The sequence below is a fragment of the Prionailurus viverrinus genome, chromosome A1, assembly GCF_022837055.1.
Source record: "Prionailurus viverrinus isolate Anna chromosome A1, UM_Priviv_1.0, whole genome shotgun sequence".
Taxonomy (NCBI): Eukaryota; Metazoa; Chordata; class Mammalia; order Carnivora; family Felidae; genus Prionailurus; species Prionailurus viverrinus.
The window spans coordinates 27,778,786-27,795,603 of record NC_062561.1 but is presented as its reverse complement, the minus strand read 5'-3'; the positions used below and the strand labels follow the sequence as shown (position 1 = coordinate 27,795,603).

The 16,818-nt window shown below is 42.7% G+C and overlaps 1 protein-coding gene across 2 annotated transcripts in view; it reads right to left on the bottom strand.

Annotated features, from left to right (window-relative positions):
* EPSTI1 (epithelial stromal interaction 1) overlaps window positions 1-16,818 on the bottom strand; it is a 98,837-nt gene that overhangs the window by 60,113 nt on the left and 21,906 nt on the right. For both annotated transcript variants that reach the window (XM_047872327.1, XM_047872336.1), the window contains exons 5-6: window positions 16,344-16,427; window positions 5,694-5,767 (exon numbers count right to left, since the gene is read on the bottom strand). In XM_047872327.1, coding sequence (XP_047728283.1) covers window positions 5,694-5,767; window positions 16,344-16,427 — 158 coding nt within the window. The remainder of the gene's footprint in view (window positions 1-5,693; window positions 5,768-16,343; window positions 16,428-16,818) is intronic.

Genomic DNA, 16,818 nt, shown 5'->3' with positions numbered 1-16,818 from the left:
AAAATGTGAAGTTGGATTTAAGCCTACCATATGGATAAGGGATCGATTTAGCCCTTAAGTGTCTTTTGCAAGCTCCCATGAAGGGCATTAGAAGTTTTGTGAGCACATTAGAAGGCAAACTTGGGGCCTAAGTGTGCATATTCAGCAGACCTGCCTAGATCCTCCATTCTTAGAAAACTAAAACAGATGAAGATGTGCCTCTTAGGACCTAATCACACTATTATTCAAATGGAAATAAAAGAGATGCATGGTTCCGATGGTGGAAATGAAGTAAACTTCCCAACATTTCAATCGACAGGCTGAGCTCAAGGTAGTGCTTGGCAGTTGAGGAATAGGAAGGTCCTGTTTTGGAAAGAGCTTGGTTCCAAGAGCTTTTCAACTAGTTTTTTAAAGAACTAAGCATCCTCCCCCCCCCCCCCCCGTCCCGCCCCATCCCCTAGAAATATTGGAAACAGTACGTAGGAGCAGAGCACTGCCTGGAAACATCACAAAAACCCACATACCCTACAGTAAGTTTAAGTGTGGTAGTAACCCAGTGTTGGGACTGGAAAAGGATAGCATTCATCTACGATGAAAATCAGAGAAAGTCAACTTATTTCCTCAGTTTTTCTTTCACCTACCCTAGGCAAAATGTACATCTTGGTAGAAGGAAACAGAAGTCAACACTGGCCAAATCTTGCTCTCTGAACTGAACTTTACCCCCCCCCCCTTAACTCCAGGGCTTATCACCCCCCACCCTAGCCAGATATTCCTGACCTTCCAACTAGATCATACCTCTCAATGACCTATTTTCCCCAGCCCCCCTGGACCCCCAAATCTCAAGACCAAGATTTGGCTGCATCACTTATGGTCTTAGGGACTTCAGGTAATTTACTCAACCCTCCATCTGTAAAATGAGGAGGATATACCCCTCATAGGGCTGATCTGAAAGTTAGATTTAAAAATGCATATAATAGGGGCGCCTGGGTGGCTCAGTCGGTTAAGCGTCCGACTTCGGCTCAGGTCACGATCTCGCGATCCGTGAGTTCGAGCCCCGCGTCGGGCTCTGTGCTGACAGCTCAGAGCCTGGAGCCTGTTTCAGATTCTGTGTCTCCCTCTCTCTCTGCCCCTCCCCCATTCATGCTCTGTCTCTCTCTGTCTCAAAAATAAATAAACGTTAAAAAAATTTTTTTAAATAAATAAAAAATAAAAAATGCATATAATATACCTAATACTCTTGATACTCCAGAGGCTCTCAGCAATACAGCAGCTTTTATTATTATTTTGCTTATTTCAAAGAGCCAAGCATTTTGTATTTAAAAAAAAAACTGTGCAAATGTATAATCTATTACATTAAATGGTTATTAGATATGAATTAACATTTCAAATGTTTGGAAGATACCCAATTGTTAGCTCTCCAGCATATCCTTAAGAGAACCTTGTTTTTTCCTAAGACCCACACACAAAATGTATCCCATTGCTCCCACCCTATGTGAGCCCCCGCCACTGGTTAAATAGGCTCAAAATTCAAACTTGTCTCTATATCTATGTAAAAAACATAATTAGAAAAACGACTAGAACCCCCCAAATCAGCTACCATTCAAATTTTTAAAAGTGAAGATGTATTTACTCTGTGTTTTTAAATCACCTATATCCCAACGTCCTCCCTTTGATATTTTTTTAAAAAGCACAATCAAAAGTTTATTAACTATCACCTCAAACCCTCAAATCCACCAGTAATAATGATTAATAGAAAAGGCCTTCCTGAAAAGTACCACATTTGACTTTTTATAGGTAGTTACAGAGAGTAAAAATAATGGGGGAAACTACACCAAGGTTAGATGCCTATTTTTGCCCTTTGCTTTTCATGCTCAAGAATCCTAGAACTAATTCTAAATTGTGAAATGAATCTGTCCCCAGCCAGAGTAGCAGACTTAATGCACCATTAATCTGGTGTGCTCTCAGCTGCCAATTGAAATAGTCACAGTCCTTCGATTTTTAAGGAAAAGACAGTACTGCAGAAGTACATTCCAGAGGTCTTTTCACAAAAGCCATCCTGTGTGCTCCATCTGCACACGCAATCTGCTTGTGTATTTCCAGCCAGCTTGCATGGGCAGATTAATGCGTACAATTAGAAAGCAACCTCACAGGCATTCAATAAACTGCCTTCATTATTACACTCAGGAGAGTCCCTTTGGATGTCAATAAAAGCCTAGTTTTCTGCCTGTTAGCTAAATAATTGACAACACTAAAAATAATCAGAAGCAAATGAACGAAGTCAGGAATAAGGTGTTAAGAAAGAGCACATTAAGATTCTCCTGGTGGTGCCCCAGGATACTATCGTGAGCTTTTTCTCCAGCAGCTTAGATTTATAGTCTGCTCAAGTCCATGGATGCACTCCTCTACAACACACACACACACACACACACACACACATACATACACACACACATACCACCATTCCTGGTCTGCTATTTGAACCACATATCACAGCATGCTGAAACTAGCAAGGACATGAGGTATTGATGGGTTTCAAAGAATTTTAGCTGTGTTCTATTTTGTGTTCCTTGGTTTGACAGCTTCAGGATAATGTAAATTTTTTGGTGGGGGAAGGGCGCATTGGGGAACAGAGAGTAGCCTGGTTGGTCTGGTGAAATCTTTGTGCTATTAAAATTCTAACAGTTTGGGGCGCCTGGGTGGCTCAGATGGCTGAGCGTTCAACTTTGGCTCAAGTCATGATCTCACAGTTCGTGGGTTTGAGCCCCACCTCAGGCTCTGTGCTGACAGCTCAGAGCCTGGAGCCTGCTTCAGATTCTGTGTCTCCCTCTTTCTGCCCCTCCCCCACTCACGCTCTGTCTCACTCTGTTTCTCAAAAATAAATAATAAATGTAAAAAAAAATTTAAAAAACAATCCTAACAGTTCTCCTAGGCAATTTTTGTACCATAAAAAATCGATTATAAGAAGGTATGATAAAGGCTTGTTATACAGAGGGTCCATGTTTTCCAAGGAGTCCCTTTCATATTTCTAGCTATATAATGATCATTCATTTCATGAGCTATTAGTCTTTTAATTTCAAAAGTAGTTCAAAACAAAATACTCTTCAAAAAAAAACCCTCACATATATTTTTTATGTTTCTCAATACGCTTTAAAAATCAATTTGAGATACTTCTCATTTTTACTCAACTCCTTTTTCCTGGTTAACTGGGACTTTCATGATAAGCAGAAGAGCGAGCAAGAGTGAAATGTGCGTGTAATTGAATTCAGCTCCACTGATGGTATAGGAGGCGGCTAAGGGTAAAACTTTTTTCTTCAGAGAAAAAGGGTGATTGATCTCCAGTGTTTAGTAAAACACACCTCAAGAAGCTGGAAGACAGGGCGTCTGGGTGGCTCAATCAGTTAAGCGTCTGACTTCAGCTCGGGTCATGATCTCACAGTTCGTGAGTTTGAGCCCCGCACGGGTATCTCTGCTGCCAGAGCAGAACCTGCTTTGGATCCTTTGTCTCCCTCTCTCTGCCCCTCCCCTGTGCACACATGAGGTGGGGGGGGAGGGGGGTTCTCTCTCTCTCTCCCCCTTCCCCTCTCCCTCTTTCCACCTCTCTGTCTCTCAAAAATAAAAAATAAAACAAGCTGGACTATGAAAGAAAGGTGACTGAGTATCACAACGTCCCATGTCCTTTCAGACTCTGAGAACCTCTTATTCTCCACTTTACCATGTTTAAAACTCTCCAGAGAATGGGTTTGTTCAACTTCCTTGTCCTGTACTTAAGACCCCTCGTTGGCAAGCAGGCCTTCCCTTCTCCAGCCTAAAACTAGAATGACATGGGGATAAATACATTTGTTCTTATTGTGTCTCTAGGCTACAACTGTACCCTTATTTCCTTCAACTCCTCTGGTTGGCTTAGAAATACACTCATCCATCCTCTAAGCAATGAAGGGAAAGGCAATAATATACCCTTAATCTATTGCCTCCCTCCTGCCAGCTCTAAGACAGTTCATCTTTCCTGGTGTTTAGCTTCCCACCAGCTCCCTCACCCCCATGCCTATCTTAGAAGAACAGCGGGGAAAGACACGCTATGGAATCAATGACTCAAATGAGGGCAATGCCTATTTTAACTTTAAAAAGATGATGTTACTCATTGGCACTTGTACCCAACCCACCCCATCTCCCATTTTGTGGCCCGGGTAGCAGAGGCCAAGTAACCTAATTTGCCAAGAAGTAAAGCACTGAGAAACTTCTTCCCACTCCTCTCTCTGAGACTCAAAGCAAGGAGGAGCTGCTTAGGATAGAGGCAGGATAATTGCGGCGGAAGGAGAAAAACAGAGGACCCTGTACTTAGAAGAGCAACACGCATTAGGGCGTCACATATGCTCACCTCCACATTAGAATGATCTGAAATTCTGAAAATGAGGTACAATAATGGGAAGAGAGAACAGGAGGAAGTCAGATGATAATCCATCTGAAAGTGGAAGCCAATTGCTAATTCTGGGTGGGACCAGAATCACTATCCAGTCTCTACAAAATATAAGTTATCTGATCCATTCAACAAGGACTCCTGTAAGTTTCATTTCTGTCTCCATAGAATTCAGGCACTTTTAAGCCATTTATGTAAACTATTTTATTTCATCCTTACAAATGGCTTATGGGAGAGATACTGGCATCCCTATTTTTTAAATTTTATTTATTATTTATTTATTTTTAATATATGAAATTTATTGTCAAATTGGTTTCCATACAACACCCAGTGCTCATCCCAAAAGGTGCCTTCCTCAATACCCATCACCCACCCTCCCCTCCCTCCCACCCCCCATCAACCCTCAGTTTGTTCTCAGTTTTTTTTTTTAATTTTTTTTTTCAACGTTTATTTATTTTTGGGACAGAGAGAGACAAAGCATGAACGGGGGAGGGGCAGAGAGAGAGGGAGACACAGAATCAGAAACAGGCTCCAGGCTCTGAGCCATCAGCCCAGAGCCCGACGCGGGGCTCGAACTCACGGACCGCGAGATCGTGACCTGGCTGAAGTCGGACGCTTAACCGACTGCGCCACCCAGGCGCCCCTGTTCTCAGTTTTTAAGAGTCTCTTATGCTTTGGCTCTCTCCCACTCTAACCTCTTTTTTTTTTTTTCCCTTCCCCTCCCCCATGGGTTTCTGTTAAGTTTCTCAGGATCCACATAAGAGTGAAAACATATGGTATTGGTCTTTCTCTGTATGGCTTATTTCACTTAGCATCACACTCTCCAGTTCCAACCACGTTGCTACAAAGGGCCATATTTCATTCTTTCTCATTGCCACGTAGTACTCCATTGTGTATATAAACCACAATTTCTTTATCCATTCATCAGTTGATGGACATTTAGGCTTTTCCCACAATTTGGCTATTGTTGAGAGTGCTTCTTTTCAAATATTATCTTCCTTATATCAGTGTTTTGAAAGTCAACATAATCAGAAGTACCTTGGATTGCCAAAGAATCAGCCCTCCAAGTTATTTAGAATCAAGGATTTCTCAAATTTAGCAGTATTATTTCAAATCGATGAAGAATACTCTGGTGAGTACAGAGGTATCCAACCTCAAACCTTACATAATGACAGAGTTCAATGACATAATTAATATAACAGCCCATAATCCAAAGCAGAGGTCTTGGAAAGTTACCTAGAATTCAAAAGCAGAGTAAACAATGTCTTAAAGGTACAAAGTTCTGAAGATACAAACTTACTACTGCTGGTGCTCTCTAAATGCTTCTCTTCTGAGGTTTTCTTGAAGTCTTTTTTTCTCCTCTAGTTTATTGCTCTGAAATTGCAAGTTTCAAAATGCAATCTATTAGGGAAACTTGAGGCAGAATCGTGGTATTAAAGTTATCCAAGGTCCCAAATCCTTAGGTTCAAGTGGCCTCAGTTATTCAATTTGGTACCTACCAGGGCTTCCAAGATGTGCCCTTTCTTTTTCTTTTTCTTTTTCTTTTTCTTTTTTTTTAATATGAAATTTATTGTCAAATTGGTTTCTATACAGCACCCAGTGCTCATCCCCACAGGTGCCCTCCTCCACACCTATCACCCACTTTCCCCTCCCTCCCACTCCTCTTCCCCCATCAACCCTCAGTTTATTCTCAGTTTTTAAGAGTCTCTTATGGTTTGCTCCCAGATGTGCTCTTTCAACCCACGGTCACTATTTACTGAAAGCGAGGAGTCCCAAGTTCCTTCCATGGTTCCCCTCTCCCAACTTGATTGGTATAATCGCAGAATCAGTATTCACATTTTTATTCTTTACTTCAAATGATAGCAACATTTATATTTTAAGAAGTGTTTTCAAGATGTTTTAAGGGAAACATGAAATTTCCACACCAAGTATGTTAAGTGAAAATTATAAGCAATGGTTAAGTAGTTCATAAAAAATTTATACATATAAACCCACATCCCACTAAAGCATTTGGAAAAAGATTTTCAGTAAGCCAACTCAAGTCCCTTCTGACTCAGAATCATATACTTAAAGCTGTTGAGAGACTGAACAGCAAATGTCATAAAAAATGGAATGGAAAAGAGTTCTTTTTTTTAATTAGTTGTTTGGAGAATCTAGAAACAAAGGACTTCATATTTGAGATTACAGTCACCAAGGCTCTGGCATATTTTAATCCAATTTAAATAATCCTGGAGCTTTTTGTTCACTATGACATAAACTGTTGTGTTTTTGTTTTTTAAAACTTGCCTATGAAAAACAAGTAAAGTTCTTAGAAAACAAGCTTAATGGGGAGTTGAAACAAATTCTACAACACAGGAGAGACTTGAAGTTTTAAATGAATCCAAGGGAGACAGCAAGCAGCTGGGTTTGCTTTAATAAAAGGAATTGGATTTTCCTGGCAGGAAGACCTGTGAAAAGGGAATAATGGAACTCATCATTTCTAAACCCTGACATTAGTTTGGCTCCCATCTTTCAAAGAGGGGGGAAAACAGTTCATATTGTTCATTTCCATGAAAGTCTTCATTCACACAGAACCATTTACTGGTCCCATTTTGAAAGGTGAAACAGAGGATTTCAGTTTCAGGAAAAAAAAAAAACATAAAGGAAATTTACTGCCAAAGGAACCCATTAGAATACAAAGCAATTGGATTATTAATTAAACAAGTTCTAGGAAGCAAACAAATAGAGAATTGTGAAAATAAATCAACAGGATCTCAACCTAGAAAAAAATCCTGACTCATGAGACCCAAAGGGTGGACTGTGAGGAGCCCCTACATCTCTGGAGAAAAGTGGGGGGCGGTAAAAGACGGTAAGCACGCAGTAGGTATTCATTAGCCTACTGTTAGAAATGCTACTTCAAAAATGGCAAGAAAACCACACAAAGATCTGGAGACCGGGGCTCCTTTAGCAAGGTCACAAAATGGAAACCCAGTTTTAATCTTGTCACTAATAGATTAGCATTGAATTCAACTCATGAATAACTGATAACTTTTAACTCATGAGTTATTCAGTAGCTAAATTCTGTCCAACAAAGGTCTGTTTATCTCTCAGAGGTTGCTGGAGAAGTACTGCAAAATACCAGAGTATCTGCAAAAAAAAATTATAGTCAATACCTAACAACGTAGGGGCTGTTTTAGTATAATAATCCAAATCCTTAAGTTTAGTCATACTGTTTAGGTCTTTTCATTTTGCACAGAGTTAAGAAGTCATCCAACCATACTTATACATATATACACAAGTATAAAATGTCTAGAAGCATGGGGTCTAAAAGAAAAAATTCTGTAACCAGCTCTAGACCCATCCTCACCGAGTGACCTTAAACAAATCATTTAATATTACCAAATCTCATTTGCTCAAACATTTATCAAATGCCTATTATATGCTTGGTCCTATGTTAGATGCTGAGAATACATATGAGCAGAGTAGTGCCTCCTCTGGAAAATTTCAGAGGCTAGCTGGGAACACAGACAAGGAACCAATGATGACAGTCTGTAAAATACATTGGGGGGTTAGAGGTTTGCAAATAATATGAACAGAGAAAAAGCACGGAAGTAGGTACTCTTTCAACAGTCCCATGAACATTCATTCAGCGTCTACTAAGTGGCAGACCCCACCCTGGGCACAGGAGCCAAGTTGAGTGACATTCAGAATGTAGTTTCTAACCCCTGGGTTCATGACGAACTCTGTTAAGAGTATGCTCATTTCTACAGAGAGTGGGCTCATCCATAGCTTTGTTCAGATTCACCAAGGGGTTAATGACCAAATTAAGGATACGAACCATGGTCTAACGAGAGGTAGAAATTCTAGACAAATCTAAGCAAGTTTTCCAGGAAGAGGAAGAGGTGATGGGAACAGGGCTTAACTTAACTCCATTGTACAGGTTGCTCACTACCCATGGGGCCGGCAAAGGGATTGGGGAGGCTAAAGGAGGGCTGGCATTCAGCTCACCAAACCCTAGATCCCAGCACAGGGTGCTTCAGCGCAGCACAAGTATCTTTTTCTATGTTCCACAAAAGTACTATCAATCACCAACCTGAGCACCCGCAGAACTGACCACCTGGATGAAGAATCTGCTTGTAATTTGCACAAAGGCAATGATCGGCTAGTGGTGGCCCTGGAGAGGGAAGGGATATTCCCATAACTTACAATTTTTTCAATACACAAAGGCATGAGAGAATTAGCCAATTTAAGGAAGCCTGGAGCAGCTCATGGATAAATTAAAAGGTGTTCGTAGTGACACGGTGGATGAGAAGGTTGAGGAAAAGGGAAGGGGTAGTTACAAAAGAATTTATATGCCAAGTGAAGGAGTTTGGGCTTCAGTAAAGGCAATGATGAGGCATTATGTTATTTTAAGCAGGACAGTAAGCAGCTCACTCTGGAAGCAGTGTAGACAGTGAGATGCAGAAAGCACCACAAACATAAAAACCAATGGAGCGGTTCTCACAGTAATCGGCCCATAAATTAGGAGTCCCAAATTACGGCAACAGGGACAGAGAAGGACAGGCAAATTCCAGAAACATTCAGGGGCCAGATATAATAGGACGGGGGGAAAATAAGAGGAGGAGGAGGACTACATCCATAGAGAATGGGTGAGGCAAGGGGGAATGGTACAGGGTGGCCATTAAGAGCATCAGAATGAACAGAAGTTTCATTTTGAACTTACTGGATTTGAGCTCTACTTGGGGAACATCTGGAAACAACTATCGAGCATACGATATAATACATGGTTCTGGGACTCAGGAATATGGGCTAGAGATACGGATTCCAAAAATCGCCAGCACAAGCAATAACTAATCCTTAAATGTGGAAAAGTGAAGACTTTCACCTAAGACTATGGTGGCACAGGCACAGGGATGAGAGGCGACCCCACAGGTGGCACCTGGATAGAACATCAGTAGCAGAAAAACATGAGGGAAACGGATCTGGAAATCCAGAGGGGTGGAATTCGAAGGACAGAGTACTTAACAGTTATGATATTACGAAGAGTTTAAGTAAGGTAGGAATTAAAGAGTCTCCATCGTTGGTGGTGGTGGTGGTTTTTTCAATTAAGAGCACCTCTGGTGTTCTTAGCTAGATCAGTACCGTGGAGTACTAGAGACAGAAGTCAAACTCAGTCCACCAAGGAACAGTTAGAGGGGAGAACACAAAGACAGCAGGTTCCTAGGCCAGCTGCGCTCAGCATCACCTAAGGGACATTTTTTTTTTTTAAACAAGAGATTCGTTGGTTCAGGTGATTGCTAGAAGTCAGTCCACAGACTGGCACTTGGGAACCAAATGTGGTAGAAAGGCCTTCAAGCAGCTGAACCACGATGCGTGGCACAGAGGAGTTGAAAGGAAACCAGAACAGGGAGAGATCCTTTGTTTTTAAAAGAAGAGATTTGAGCAGGATTTTACACCAAGAGACTGAGGGAGTGGGGGTGGGACAGAGACAAAACAGGACAAAAGGAGGCTTAACCGATGGGGCAGCAAGGTTCCTGAGGAGATGAAAGAGGAGAAAACAAACACAGGTGGAAGCATCTATCGTAGCAATGAAGAAAACCCTTTCTTATTTCTCCTGAGATGGGATAGGAGTAAAAACAGCGAAGGAAGAGTAAAGGAAACAGAGAGATAAAGGTGCTTATGCCTGATGGACTTTTTTGCCTAGCAAGTGAGAGAGGAGATCGTGAGCTGAAAATGAAAGAAGACAGTAAGAAGAACATGAGGAGAGGAAGATCTTGGTACTTAGGGGTGGGCCAGGAATGCAGAGTAGGTATTGTTAGAGACCCAGCTGAGCGGGAAGCCCACAAATCTGGTGGGGCAAAATTACAACACACACACACACACACACACGTCATGTGTGTTTGTTTCTCGCCAGCAACCTCGTTCGTGTAGGTTTAGTAAAAATGAAAAAATGGAACCAATTCATATGTAACACAAGAATAATTCTTGGCCTTCCACAAAACAGCTTGATACAACAGAGTCAAACGAGATAGTGTTAAAGCACTTCTTTTCCTTTACAATGAATTAGGTTAGGGAACCCCTAGTCGGTGATTACTACGTACTAGGCGTTGTACTAAGGGCTTTGCACATACTGTATCCTCTAAGCCTTCCGGTCCGTTGTATTATTACTGTACCCATTTTGCAGATAAGGGAAGTGAGGCATAGAGAAGCTAACAGCTTACCTTCTTAGTACTACCTCTATATTTCAAAGACAGACATCCCAACGTTAGGGGATTAACGGGATCCTACTAGATTTTAACAATAGGCTCTAACTGCCCACACTAATTCATCCACTATGAAATGCAAAACATAGGAACCATATTTCTGGGAAATACCAGTGTTCCTTGAGATGTCAGAAATGGACATTTTTCCTAATTTATAAAGACAATATTGAAAGTGGTTCCTCAGTGTGGCTTTACCCTGCAATCTGTCTTAAACTGTTAGCCCTTGCTATTACACGCTTGCTAGAAATAGTGACACGCGATTCCTTAAAAATATGTATAAGTATGCATCTCTGCATCTACTTATTTTCTACTCGTTGGTTCCCGCTTCGGTTTACAGCATGAAAATTAACTAACAAGGCTTCTCAGGGCCGGCATAAAACCCAGTGACTCCCGGTGCTCCAAATAATGATCAGCTCTATGACTTTTGGTTTAGCAGAAAAAAACAAGGAGAGTCATCAGGTGCCACTCAGATCTCGGGCTGGCTTCTGCCCTTTCTGACGTGATGATACCCCAGGAGGTTCTGTGTATTAAGTGAAAGTATTTTCAAACTAGATGCCACTGTGTAATATTATTTCAAACAGAAGTAGAACAAAGGCAGAGTCAGAGTAATCCGGGAGGTAGGGAGGTTCTTTAACACGGAACCAGAAGGTTTTCATTTTGCAAGTTTGTGGGTATTATGAAAGCGGGGGGGGGGGGGTGGTGTTGGAGGAGGAATCGAAGTATTACCTAATTCATCAATAGGATTATGGGGGGAAACCGCAGTGGAGGTCTGCTCCCACAGTGCAGAATTGTAGGTAAAAGGCTTTCTGGGAGGATTCTGAAAATCTGTCTACTTATGTTGCAGGATCCAGTGGCAAAGAAAGTACTTGTACCCCTGTATGTGCAGTCGTATGTACAAAGTACTCGTACACTGCTTTTATGTAACGACTTCCTTTCACTCTGACGTTCTGATTTTCGAGGTATTCTCTCTGTTTCATGGAATTCCAGAAAGAGAAATGAATACATCATTATGAAGCCGCATTTGCCAAAACTTAGTGGCTTCAAAAAACACGAGTTTACTAATAATCTTACAGCTCTGGAGGTCAGAAGTCCAAGGTGGTCTCACTGGGTTAAAATCAAGGCGTCAGCGGGACTGCTGTCCTTCTGGAGGCTCCAGGGGAGAATCTCTGTCCTTGCCTCTTCTGGCTTCTTTTTTTTTTATTTTTTTTTTAAATTTTTTTTTTTCAACGTTTATTTATTTTTGGGACAGAGAGAGACAGAGCATGAACGGGGGAGGGGCAGAGAGAGAGGGAGACACAGAATCGGAAACAGGCTCCAGGCTCCGAGCCATCAGCCCAGAGCCTGACGCGGGGCTCGAACTCCCGGACCGCGAGATCGTGACCTGGCTGAAGTCGGACGCCTAACCGACTACGCCACCCAGGCGCCCCTCTTCTGGCTTCTTGAGGCCATCTACATTCCTTGGCTCGTGGTCCCTTCCCTCTATCTCAAAGCCAGCAGCGGCAGGCCAAATCTCCCCCTGCTAACATCTCTTCACGATCTCAGTCTCCTGCCCCCCTCTTCCAAGTTAAGGACCCTTGTGATTACACTGGACCCACCTGGAGAGTGCAGAGCTCCACCTGAAAGTAAATTGATTAGCAACCTTAATTCCACCTGCAAATGTAATCCCTCCACTTTGCCACATAACGTAACATAGTCCTAGGTTCCAGGGATTAGAACGGAGGGGCAGGGGAGGGGTCATTACTCTGCCTACCACATGGGCTATAATCTAGTTTTAAGTCAATAAGTATCAGACATATAATATGCCAGATACTTCACGAAACTGTTGCCCTCCTTAGCCCCCAGGCACTTGGCTTTGGAATGTGTGTGGTGGGGGGAGGTGAGCGAGGCCCTCTCTCTCTTAGGGCCAAGCAGGGGTATACTGATAAACTCAGCAACCTCCTCTAGCAAAGAGGAGGAGGGGGAGGTTGATTTGCAGCGTTTACTGATTTCCGTGGTGAAAAGACTCCCAACAGGGAGGGTTTCAAGCTACCACAGTGAAGTCAACTAGTTTACAAAAATCCTGAAAACGTAACAATCCACTCTCACAGGTGGATTTGAGCAGGCTCTCGTACACCAGGGGAAGGATACATAACATCAACCTAGTCTAGGACCGGGAATAAAAGTTTGACTAACGTATCCTAGTGCCCTTTCCAAATTTCCCCCTCACCTATAGGGCTAACTCTTCCTGAACCCATTGACAAGACCAGATACTAAAGGGCTGGCTGCCTTTCACAACCTTCTGCTTATTAAAGATCAAAGAACACCCCCATGTGCTAGCAGAGAATAGTCTACTTGACCCTCACTCACACACAGGTGGTAAGCAATTAGAGGCCCAGGGTTGGGTGGGGAGGTGACCCTTCTTGGGAGAGCGGAAAACTAAAGGGCAACAGGGTTAACACAAGAGGCCAAGCTAGGGGTTCTCGGGTGGCAACAGGCTGCTCAGCTTCTACTTGACTCGGTGTTCCTGGACAGTAGCCATTTGCCTGGGGAGGAGGGCGGTATTTTGCAGGCTGGTGTCCATATGTGTGTTTGCCGTGCATTTTAAAGAATAAATGCTCCATAAGCACAGCCATTATTGCTTCCCTTGGCCATTTTCACACTGGCAATGTGAAGTATGCCATTTCTAGATGGCTAATGTCCATTTTTCTTTTATCTGACACATGCTACTAAATAGGCTCACATTTACTACGAAAAGCCACAGATTTATGTACAATAAGAACAGCTAGGTCACGGTGGCAGTGCAGGGCAATTAACCAAAGAAATCAGGTCCGTAGAAGGACCAGGGGAGGCTGCTCCTTATCTTGTTATGTAGATTACATTAATGCTCCTCGATTTTACATGCACAAGAATAAACTGGGAAGCTTATTAAAATGCAGGTTCTGGTTCAAAGGTTTGGGGATCTCAAGATTCTGCATTTCTAACAAGTGATGCCCATGGGGCTGGTTCAAGGAACATCTTTTGAATGGGAAGGATCAACATATCAACTTTCTCTCCCCATCTCTCACTTTTGGGCAAAGTTATACCAATAATCATTACAATTATCACATTAGAAAAGCAAATCCAATTAAGATTTCTGTAGTTAATGATTGTTATACACCTAGTGTTATAGTACAACTTGGAAAGAGGAAAATGCTGCTTTTACTCAGTGTTAAATAAGACCATTTCAGGGGCACTTGGGTGGCTCAGTTGGGTAAGACTCTGATTCTTTTTTTAAGTCTATTTACATATTGAGAGAGAGAGAGAGAGAGAGAGAGAGAGAGAGAGAGAGAGAACCAGCAGGGGAGGGGCAGAGAGAGAGTTGGGGACATAAATCTGACAGCAGAGAGCCTGATGCTGGGCTTGAACTCATCATGACCTGAGCCAAAGTCTGACGCTTAACCAACTGAGCCACCCAAGCATCTATCTAACTCTTGATCTCAGCTCAGGTCATGAATTCCCAGCTCCTGAGTTCAGGCCTCTCGTTGGGCTCTGTGCTGACAGTGTGGAGCCTGCTTAGGATTCTGTCTCTCCCTTTCTCTGCCCCCTTTCTCTCCCCCACCCTCCCCCCAAAATAAATAAATAAACAAGCTTAAAAAAATGAAGACCATTTCGGCTACTAACATTTCTGAATAGTATACATTATTTGATCCCATGAAGAAATGAGCTATAAATAACCCACAAGTCAGCTAATTATGGGTATTAAATGACAACTAGTAAATGGCTTTTAGAATAAGAAGTTGCAACACAGTAGTTCTTCAGGATCTACAAGACTCTTAATTCAATTCCTGGTGATGATCTGACGATTTTCTTAGTTCCAACTGAAATGCAGGACTATGTAAAGGGGCCATCTCCTCTACAATCACAAGACCAAAGTGTGAACTTCCCTTTGAAGAAAAATTGGGAGGGGGCAGTTGGATGAAAAAGAATGGGGAACAGAGAGGTAGAAAGACGAAATCATGTTTTTGAAGATTAAAAACAAATTAGTGTCACAAAAATCTTTTCAGTGAAGGTGTAATAGCTGATCAATTGGAAACAGACTGCCAAATCAAATTTTGTGAGCAAAGTTCCTATATTCTTTTGTCTTACACCTCCAGCATTTCATTACAGTTCCGCATGCAGAAGTCCAGTCTTATCTCTACCCTAGAGCCCACATCTCTGCACTTGACAGATGTTCCCGGAGCCGTGAGGGAAGAAGAGGAGGTGGGGCTTAGTGTAGAGGCATGGCAGAGAGCTGCCCGAGATCATACAACAAGACACCTTATAAAGAAAGACAGTCTGCTCACCAGCCAGGTAAACAGCAGGTAAGGCTCATATACTCTCATGTGTTTTACAGGCCATCACCTTTCGGCTTTATTAACTGTGACTGGTAAAAATATCCATTGCTTGGGGCGCCTGGGTGGCGCAGTCGGTTGAGCGTCCGACTTCAGCCAGGTCACGATCTCGCGGTCCGTGAGTTCGAGCCCCGCGTCGGGCTCTGGGCTGATGGCTCAGAGCCTGGAGCCTGTTTCCGATTCTGTGTCTCCCTCTCTCTCTCTGCCCCTCCCCCGTTCATGCTCTGTCTCTCTCTGTCCCAAAAATAAATAAACGTTGAAAAAAAAAATTAAAAAAAAAATATCCATTGCTTGGTAACCAGGCTTAAATTTTGACCAACACTCAATCTTTAAAAGAAAAAACAAAAGGGAGGAGGGAGGGAGAAAGAGCTGCACAGACAGACAGGCAGGAGGACAGCAAGAATAGGAAGTGTGTTTCCATGACTTATACTTGAGCAGGTGCCATACTTGGTGGTCGGTATCATGAGCCAACCCCTCGCCCCCATACCTCCAATACTTAAAACCTACTACAGCTTAGGACCTTGTGGGAATGGGAGGAGGAAGAAGGGTGGGGGTAGAACAACACTACATTCTTCCTTCTTCTGTAGCCGAAAAGCATGTTTTAAGAGAGATTTTTTGCCAAGCTCCAGAAAGAGTTATCAAAACTAAACACATCACTGTGAGCTTTATCACGTCACTAATACTGAAATGCAAATGCACACTTTTTCTTGCACCGGTAAGAGAGGCATGTTCACCTATCACTCACCCTGGAAAAGGCAGTGCACCGTGAATTGCTGGTGTTACTAACCGCTTTGCCTTCTGGTCAAGTAGACAGCCACTACTTGATCACTTGCCTGGGAGGTGAGATTGTGTGGTCACTAAGAACTCCAGCTCTGAGGGGCACCTGGGCAGCTCAGTCGGTTAAGCATCCAACTCGTGATTTCGGCTCAAGTCACGATGTCACAGTTCCCTGCGTTTGAGCTGTGCTTGTGCGTCGGGCTCTGCACCGAGAGCACAGAGCCTGCTTGGGATTCACCATCTCCCTCTCCCTCCGTCTCCCTCTCTCCTTCTCTCTCAAAAGAACTAAACAAACACAGGAAAAACAAAAAAAAACAAAAAAACCAAAAACCTAGCGCTGAGGCCAGTCTGCCTGTATTTGAATCCTACTTCTATCTACTGGCCATGAGCCCCTGGGCAAGTTACCTACCCTCTCTGTGTCGGTTTCCTCATTTGTAAATGCAAGTAATAAGAATAATCTATACTCGTAAGGCTGTTTCGAGAATTGAACGAATTTGCATATGGGCGGTGTGCAGAAGACAGCCTGGCATACACAGGGAGCCTTCGGTCAGTGGTAGCTCACCATCCTTGCCACTATCTTACCTTCTGTCTCTGAACTGCCTTCATCTGTTGTATTCTGGCCTCTTCCACTTGCTTCTTGATTCTTACAGATTCTTCTCTTTTTAGCTAAATTGTATTGAAATTACAGAGGACAAAAAACAGTTACTATCTTTCAGTCTGAACCTCTGGAACACGAAATTATGATGAGAGACAAATTACAGTATTGTTTGTGTTCTACCTCGCCATGATGATAGGCTGGCATTTCCCACTACTAAGATCACAGAGAATTGTCAGGTTGCATCTCCTGTCCGTGACATTTCTCTCATGGTTCTTCCTTGGTCTCTGTCTCTCTGTCCTCCCACCCCACCCACCCAGGTTGGGGAGGAGAGACAGCAGATGATATTTCCTTATTATAAAACTCATATGCCTCATTATTTTTAAAAAGTCACTGGCATCTTCAATCTTTTCTGTACTACTTTTGTGCAAACCCATGTTCTTGGTGCAAAACCTTCAAAAC